General features: G+C 73.3%; 3 protein-coding genes across 3 annotated transcripts in view; 2 read left to right on the top strand and 1 right to left on the bottom strand.

The window, feature by feature from the left end:
- CHLNCDRAFT_53255 (hypothetical protein) overlaps positions 1–490 on the top strand; it is a gene marked incomplete at both ends in the record, with an annotated part of 9191 nt that extends 8701 nt beyond the window's left edge. The window contains 2 exons of the mRNA XM_005846461.1: positions 45–142; positions 360–490. Coding sequence (XP_005846523.1) covers positions 45–142; positions 360–490 — 229 coding nt within the window. The remainder of the gene's footprint in view (positions 1–44; positions 143–359) is intronic.
- A 2036-nt stretch (positions 491–2526) lies between these two features.
- On the bottom strand, positions 2527–4736 carry CHLNCDRAFT_16802 (hypothetical protein; the record flags this gene model as incomplete). The annotated part of the gene is made up of 6 exons (XM_005846289.1): positions 2527–2681; positions 2837–3065; positions 3276–3501; positions 3974–4122; positions 4282–4389; positions 4551–4736. Coding segments are annotated over 6 exons (1053 nt in total), but the record flags the coding sequence as incomplete, so codon positions are not given.
- Positions 4737–5228: 492 nt separating this feature from the next.
- Positions 5229–7909, top strand: part of CHLNCDRAFT_135784 (hypothetical protein) — a gene marked incomplete at both ends in the record, with an annotated part of 3917 nt that continues 1236 nt past the window's right edge. Inside the window, 7 exons of the mRNA XM_005846460.1 lie at positions 5229–5252; positions 5471–5702; positions 5835–6082; positions 6326–6697; positions 6877–7032; positions 7210–7296; positions 7519–7677. Of these exons, the coding sequence (XP_005846522.1) occupies positions 5229–5252; positions 5471–5702; positions 5835–6082; positions 6326–6697; positions 6877–7032; positions 7210–7296; positions 7519–7677 (1278 nt within the window). The remainder of the gene's footprint in view (positions 5253–5470; positions 5703–5834; positions 6083–6325; positions 6698–6876; positions 7033–7209; positions 7297–7518; positions 7678–7909) is intronic.

Below are 7909 nucleotides of genomic sequence, written 5' to 3'. Positions count from 1 at the left end.
CCACCCCCCACCCCACCCCACCCCGTCCTGTCTGCTCCCCGCAGCTTTGCCGCCGACCAGCTGACGTGGCTTATCATCCAGTCCACCTCGGGGGCCACCGGCCTGGACGCCACGCAGCTGCAGGACAAGCTGAGCGCGTGCGGTGAGGGGCGCACGCAGGCGGGGGCGGGGTGCCAAGCAGCGCGCTGCAGAGCCTGCCGGGGCCACAGCGCTGGGGGCACCGAGCGGGCGGTCTGGGCCAGCAGCAGGGCGCCGTCTCTCTGGCTGTGCTGCCCAGCCCTGCACCTCTGCTGAACGTGGTGCCTGCCCGCCGCCTGCTGACCCCTGCCCTCCCTCCCTCCTCCCCTCCCCGCCTGCAGACCGCGCAGGCGGCGGCAACGCCTCCCTGCCTCGCGACGAGGACCGCGACTCGTTTGCCGCCATCGTGTCGAGCTGCGGGGCGCGGGGGGAGGCCGAGGACCTGGTGGGCAACATTGTGAGCGCGGGGTGAGGAGGGGGCACGTGCGGCGGCGGGGTGGGGGCGGCCGCGGCAGGAGGCAGCCTTTTGCTCTCTCCCCCGTGCCCCCCAGGCCGCCGCCGATGGCGTGCCGCTCTCTGTGCTGGGGCAGCACGCAAGCGCCGCCTCCTGTAACGCAGTCGCGGGTTTGTGTCCGGTCGCCTCGGATGCAACTGCTGGGAGGCTGACAGGAGCAGCTGGGAGCTGATGCGCAAGAAAGGGACGTGCCATTTCTGTGCAAGGAGGGGAGGGGGAGCCGGGGTTGCCTCACTGTGCCCCCTCCGCCGCCCCTGCCGCCGCCAGGCGCGCCTTCCAGGCCTCCACCACGCCGCCCGCCGCCGCCGCCACCGCCGCCGCCGCGTGCTTGCGCAGGCGCTGCACCTGCCGCCCCGCCCCCGTCTCCTGCAGCAGCTCCGCTGTGACGGCGGCACCTGCCAGGGACTGCAGCGCCGCCGCCGCTGCCTCTGCGGCCGCTGCAGTGGCCGTGCCGCCGCTTGCCGGCACAGCCGCCTCTGCCAGCCCCACCGCCTCGGCCACCTGCTGCTGTAGGCGGCTGGGAGACAGCGCTGCTGGTGCCGGCGGTACTGCTGTTGGTGGCGCGTCTGCTGCTGCTGCTGCTGCTGCTGCTGCTGCTGTGGCTGGCGAGCAGGCTGGCGGCCCCAAGGCGGCGAGCGCGGCTGCCAGGGCGGGCACATCGCCCGTGCCCCGCGCTTTCTTCAGCTGCAGAGCCAGGTTGGACAGCTTGGACTGGAAGACGGGCTTGGAGGGGCGGCCTGTCGCCAGCTGGCGCTGCAGGGCCGCCGCCACGTCAGCAGGCCTGGTCCCGCCCCCTAGCTGCGCCGCCAGGGCGGGGTTGCCGCCCAGGGCTGCCGCCAGCTGGCGGCTGGCGGCCTGCAGCAGCGCATCCGTCACACCGCTGCTGCTGCCTGCCGCACTGCCGCCGCCCCCTCCTCCTCCTCCTCCTCCATCCAGCTTCTGCATCAGCCGAGCCCTCTTGCCCTCCCCCCCCGCCTGCACCCGCTCGTGCCGCTCCTCTGCACGCTCCATCGCCGCCAGCATGCGCGCCGGGCTGCCGCGGGAGGCCTGCCGGGCTCGATGCATGGCCGCGGCAGCCGCGCCGCCGTCCCCTGCAGCCGTTGGGGCGTGTGGAGGGCAGGGGCAGGGGCGGATGGTGAGGGCGGCGCAGAGCAGCGTGCGACAGGCACGGTGTCGCTGCCAGGGCAGCGGTAACCACAGCATGCGCAGCAGACCCTCGCTCTGCACGCTCTCCGGTGCCATGTCGCCTCCACCCACCCTCATCCTCCGACGCCTCTATCACCTCCTCCTCCTCGCTCTCCGCGAGCGCCCGGCTGGGGCCCTCTGCAGCGGGCAGGCGGGGGGGAGGCTCGGCCAGGCGGCGCCAGCGAGGCCCGCCATAAGCAAGCAGCCCCGAAAAAAAGCACCAGAGGCAGCTGCCCGGTAGCCGCCGCCCACCTTGGTCGTAATACAGCCCCTCTGGCGCCCAGCTCCGCTCAAACTCCAGCTCCCCGCCAGCCCCACCACCGCCGCCCCTGCCTCCGCCGCCGCCGTCATTACAGCCTAGGCCGTGCTTGCCGCCCGCCGCTCGCTGCTGGCGGCGCTGCGCCTCCGCCCCCGCCAGCTGCTGCAGCGCCGCGGCCACCCCGGCGGCGCCGTCGCAGGCGTCGCAGCAGGCGGCGGCGGCCAGGGCGCCGGCGGCGCGGCGCGGCGGCTCCTCTCCAAAGTGCCTCAGCACCTGGGCGCGGCGGCAGGAGCGGGACAGGCAGTACTCCACCACCTGCACGGCGGTACAAGGTGGCAGGCGGGTGGTGTGGGGGGGGAGACGAGGCAGCGCGGTGCCGCGCCCCGCTGCAGTCGGCCCCAGCCCCGCGAGGCGCGTGCCGGGCGGCAGCCAGCCAGCCACCTACCTGCCGGAACTGGCGCAGCTGGTTGGGTGCCGCTGCCTCGTGGCCGCCGCCGCCGCCGCCTCCCTGCTCCCGCTGCCCCCGCTGCCTGCCCCCCTCCTCCTCCCCCTGCCTGCGCAGCACAAACTCGTGCCTCTCCCGGTCTCGGCGGCTGTAATAGACTATGCTGCGGGAGGGGGCGCCGTCCCGCCCCGCCCGCCCCGCCTCCTGATAATACGCCTCCAGCGAGCCGGGCAGCGAGTGGTGCAGCACGTAGCGCACATCTGGCGGCGCGGGGCGGCGGCAAGAGGGGCGGGGCGCAAGCAGCGGGCGGTCAGCACACAGCAGGAGAGGCGCTGCATGCCTCCGCAGCACAGCCTCCTCCCACGCACAGCGACAAAATTGCGCTGCCAGGTGTCCCACGGCGCCGCCGCCTCACCCGCGCGATCGATGCCCATGCCAAACGCGACCGTGGCTGCCACCACCGCCAGCCTGCCGGCCTGCCAGTCCTGCAGCACCCGGCTGCGGGTGGCACCCGGCAGGCCGGCGTGGTAGGCGGCCGCCGCGATGCCGTGGGCTCGCAGCGCCGCCGCCACTCGGTCCACATCCTCCCGCCGGTGGCAGTAGATGACAGTACACGGCACCGGCACCTTCCCTTGCTGCTCACCCTGCTGCTGCTGGGGCTGCTGCTGGGGCTGCTGGTTGCCAGGTGGCGCGCCGCCTGCACCGCCGCCGCCCCGCAGCAGCGCGATGATGTCTGGCAGCGGCGAGGCCAGCGGCTGCCCCTCCCGGTCCCTCAGCAGATCCAGGTAGCGCACTGCGCCGGGCAAGGACGGGATGAGGGGGCAGGCAGCGGCTCTGCTGGCTCAACGGGGGACTGGCTGCCGCCGGCTGCAGCATGCATGCAGGGCGAGCAGGCGGCGGGAGGCGAGCGGGCACCCACCTTCGTAGCGTATGTTGGGCCGGTCAAAGGAGGTGCGCAGCAGCCGCGGCTCCCGCATGCCCAGCTGCCGCACAATGTCGCGCTGCACGCGGTCCGAGGCGGTGGCGGTGAGCGCCATGAGCGGCAGGCGCGGCAGCTCCCGCCGCACGGCGCCCAGCTGCCTGCGGGGCGTGTGGGCGCGCGGGGGCGGCAGGCGGCGTGCTCGAGCGCACAGGGCTGCTGCTGCCTGCCCATCCTCTCGCTGCCTCCCTGTCTCGAGGGCTCCAGCCACAGCCCCGGCTTTGGGCCCCGCCACCACCACACACACAGCAGCAGCAGCGGCAGCAGCAGCAGCAGCAGCGGCAGCAGCAGCAGCAGCGGCGGCGGCAGCAGCAGCGGCGGAGACGGCGGCAGCAGCAGCAGCAGCGGCGGCGGCGGCAGCAGCAGCGGCGGCGGCAGCGGCAGCGGCGGAGACGGCGGCAGCAGCAGCAGCAGCAGCGGCGGCGGCAGCAGCAGCGGCGGCGGCAGCAGCAGCGGCGGCGGCAGCGGCAGCAGCAGCAGCAGCAGCGGCGGCGGCAGCAGCAGCGGCGGAGACGGCGGCAGCAGCAGCAGCAGCAGCGGCGGCGGCAGCAGCAGCGGCGGAGGCGGCGGCACCTGTATGCGGGTCGGAAGTCGTGGCCCATGGCTGAGATGCTGTGCGCCTCGTCCACCGCCACCAGCTGCAGGGCGCCCGCCGCGTACGCGCCGCGCAGGCAGCGCATGAAGCCGGCGGTGGCCAGCAGCTCGGGGGTCACGTACAGCAGCTGCGGGGGGGAGGGTGGGCGCGAGGGCAGGGCGGGGCACAGGTGCGGTAGCCCTTCAGGCAGGCAGGGCGGCAACAACATGCCCTGCTCCCCATGGGCTGCTGCTACGCGCGCCCCAGCCTCAGCGGTGCCGCACAGCGCATGGCGCACCGCCCCCACCTGCGTGTCAGGCCTGTGCTGCTGCAGGTCTTCCAGCAGGCGGCGGCGGTCGGCCTCGGTTCGTGTGCTAGACAGGAGGTCGGCACGCAGGCCGCGGGCGCGCAGGGCCTGCCGCCAAGGCACGCAGGAGGGAAGAAGTGTGGAGGGCCGGGAGGCAAGGCGGGGCAGGCATCGGAGCAAGCGCAGGGCACAGGCAGCCGAGAGCATGCTCGTGGGCAGGAAAGCAGGCAGGCAGGCCCGCCGGCCAGGGCGGTACCACCGCCACCCACCTGCACTTGATCCTGCATCAGCGCTATCAGCGGCGACACCACCAGCACGGTGCCGGGGCGGATGGCCGGCACCAGAGCGTAGCACAGGCTCTTGCCGCCGCCTGTGGGCATCAGCACGAAGCAGTCCTGGCCGGCGAGTGCCGCCATGATGGCCTCCAGCTGGCGGCCGCGGAACGAGTCGAAGCCTGATGGAGGGGAGGCAGGGCAGGTGGAGGGCGGGGTTGCGGCAGCAACCTAGCGGTTGCGGCAACAACCTAGCGTCGGCAGGCGGCAGCGGCGGCGGCGAGCGCGCACCATATGTCCGCCGCAGCGCATCCAGCGCCTCGGCTTCCCCCCAGCTCTTCTTCTCCTCCTTCCACTTCACCCCGTGGGCCACGGTGAGGCGAAGCTGGGCGGCCATCTCATGGATGAGCGCCTGACCACGGGGCTGGGCCCATGCTGCCGGCTGGAGGGAATGTGTGGCTCCAGTGCATTCAAATAACAATGATAACGACGCGTTTGCAATGTCGTTTTCGCCAATCCGCCACGCTGGCAAGCAGGCACCCCCGCACCCTCACCCTGCCTCCTCTCCCCCAGCTGCCTGTGCCTTGCAATCCACCAAGCTTCCCAGGAGTTGGGTTCTGCTCGGGGCCCGGCTCCAGCGTACAACATCTGCCCGCAGGGAAAGCCCTTGGCGCCATGGCCGACACCGACGGCCGGCAGGTGAGCACGTGGTGCAGTCTGGTGCTACAGGCCCTCCTCTTCCTCGCACTGCCGCGGCCGCCACAAGGTGCAAGTGCGCACTTCTTCTCTCGGAGCCCTCGCCCGGCCACCCGTCTGGGCGGTGGTCGACGAGACGGCAGCGTAGGGTGCCACATGGCGCGCTTGTTCCCCGCCTGCTGCCGACTGCCCGCCAGCGCCCGCCCCGCCTGCCCCGCCAGCTGCGCAAGCACTGCAAGGAGCTGCAGTACAAGCTGGACGAGGCGCTGCGTGAGCGGGACGACCTCATGCGCGACCTGGAGAACATGTGCCTGGCAGACTCGCGCGGGGCCACCTTCAACGGCAGCAGCGTGCTGCAGGAGCGCATCTATTCCACAGGCACGTTTGACCAGACGGGGGCCGTGTGCTGTGCCCCGGGCCCGGCCCTGTGGCCTGGAGGCGGAAGGGCGCAACGTACGGACAGGGGGCCACCGCCTGGGTGGTGCCGTCATCCTGCCCGCCCGCTGCTGCACGCGCATGCCTCCCTCTCCCGCTTCCACCCGCCGCCGACCCCGCCCAGCCTCCGCTGCCCGCTCCGCCGCGCAGAGAAGGAGCTGTCTGCGACGCGCGCCGCGCTGTCGGGCGTCACCCTGGAGCGGGACAACCTGCGGGAGGACTTGGGTGAGGTGAAGGAGGCCAAGCGGCGCGCCGAGGCGGGGCACCGCGCGCAGCTGGAGCGGGCGGCGGCGCTGGACAAGGAGCTGGCCTTCTACCAGGCGCAGAGCGCGCGCGTCATGGCGGACCGAGACCGCGCGGCGTGGGAGGGCGAGGAGCTCAAGGCGCAGAACCTGCGGGTGAGGCGGCGGGCACGGCGGCATGGCGGCGTGGTGGTGGTGTCACCGTGTGTGTGTGTTGGCGGGTCGTGGAAACTGCGAGGAGGAGGGGTGACGGTGTGGGCTGCCAGCGTCGCCTGCCTGTGGCGCATGCCGTTTGCTGGTCGGCTGCTGCATGCTGCCTGCTGCTGCTGCTTCTGCCTGCTGCTGCTCACCCCCTCCGGCCGCCTCCCGCCGCCCGCCTGCCTGCCCGCCCGCCCGCAGCTGGACCAGCAGCTGCGCGAGGCCAGCAGCCGGGCGGAGACTGAATCGTCGCAGCGCGCGCAGCTGGAGCGCCAGCTGGCCGAGGTGCGGCAGCAGCTGCGCGGCGCGCAGGCGCAGGCGGCCGAGGCGGCGGCGCTGCCGGGGCTGCGATCCCAGCTGGCTGCCAGCGCGGGCGAGGTGGAGCGGCTGCGGGGGCGGGAGCGGGAGCTGCTGAGCCAGGTCGCGCAGCTGCGGCAGGAGGTGGCGGCGGCGGCGGCGGCGCGCGAGGCGGCGGCGGGCGAGGCGGCGGCGGCGCACCGGCAGGCCGACGACCTCGCGGCGGCGCACGCCGTGGTGCAGCAGCAGCTGCGGGGGGAAGTGCAGGAGCTGCAGGTGAGGGAGGGGAAGGCGTCCGGCGGGTGGCGGCCCGGCGGTTACCGCACAGGTTGCCGCACAGCAGCGCTCCTGGCTGCCTCCCCCCCCCCTTTTTCTTCGGTGCCTTCCCTCGCGTGCCTCCAGCCTCTCTCCATCCTCCTGCTCCGTGCCGTGCCGTGCCGCAATGTGCTGTGCAGGCCGAGGTGGCGCAGCTGCAGCAGCAGCTGGAGGCGGCGACGGCGGCGGCGGAGGAGGCGGGCGCGGCGCGGCAGGCGGCCGAGGCGTCGGCGGCGCAGCAGGGGCAGCGGCAGGAGGCGGACGTGGAGGCTCTGGTGCGGCACCACGCAGAGGAGGTGCGGGCGGGGGTGTGGCCCTGCGTGCGTTGTGTGGCAGTCTTGTTGTCGAGTGGAGGCTAGGAAAGCTGCTGGCACTCGCCTCGTGTGGCGCGCTGCCCTTGCGCAGCTGCCAGCGCCTGCGTGGCGCCCCCCGCACCCTCTCTGCCGTGCCTCCTTGCTTGGCCCGCCTCGCAGGTGGCCTCACTGCGCGAGCAGCTGCGCGAGCAGCAGGACGGCGCTGTGGCGCTGCGGCAGCGGGTGGAGGAGGTGACGCAGCAGAAGGTGGCGGCGCTGATGCGCCTGTCTGACGCAGAGGGCGGCAGGAGCAGGGCAGGCGGCAGGATAGAGCAGCTGGAGCAGGCAAGCCGGCGGGAGTCGACCGCCATGGGGGCCCGCTCCCTGCCTGCTGCAGCTGCTCCCTTCCAGCCTCCTTGCCTTACCTTGCCTTGCCTTTCCTTGTCTGCCCGCCGACGGTCACTTCCCTCCCTGCCTGCCTGCCTGCAGGAGTGCTCCACACTGCGGCAGCAGCTGGATCAGGCCAAGCACGAGAAGCTGGAAGCGCTGATGAAGCTGGCGGCGGCCGGCGGCGGCGCCAGCGGCTCTCCCGGCAGGAACGACAGCGCCAAGGACGCCGCCGCCAGCCTCCTGGCGCGCTCGCCGCCTGTGCGGGGGTGGTGGTCCAGCCCCGTCAAGGGAGCCGCCAGCTGATGGGAGAGGGTGGAGGCTGGCGGCGGTGGCGGCGACAACATTTGACCCGTGACCCGACTCTCTTGTTGTAGCGTGTGTATTCTCTCTCCTCACTGTACCCTGGCACCATCATAACCTAAGTGTACCCATGAACAGGCTCAACGACCAGCATGTAGCCGCCTTTGGAAACAAGCAACCGTTGCTTGTG

The sequence above is a fragment of the Chlorella variabilis genome, assembly GCF_000147415.1.
Source record: "Chlorella variabilis unplaced genomic scaffold CHLNCscaffold_14, whole genome shotgun sequence".
Taxonomy (NCBI): Eukaryota; Viridiplantae; Chlorophyta; class Trebouxiophyceae; order Chlorellales; family Chlorellaceae; genus Chlorella; species Chlorella variabilis.
Note: the sequence above shows the minus strand (reverse complement) of the source record. Positions and strands in the feature narration are given on the sequence as shown.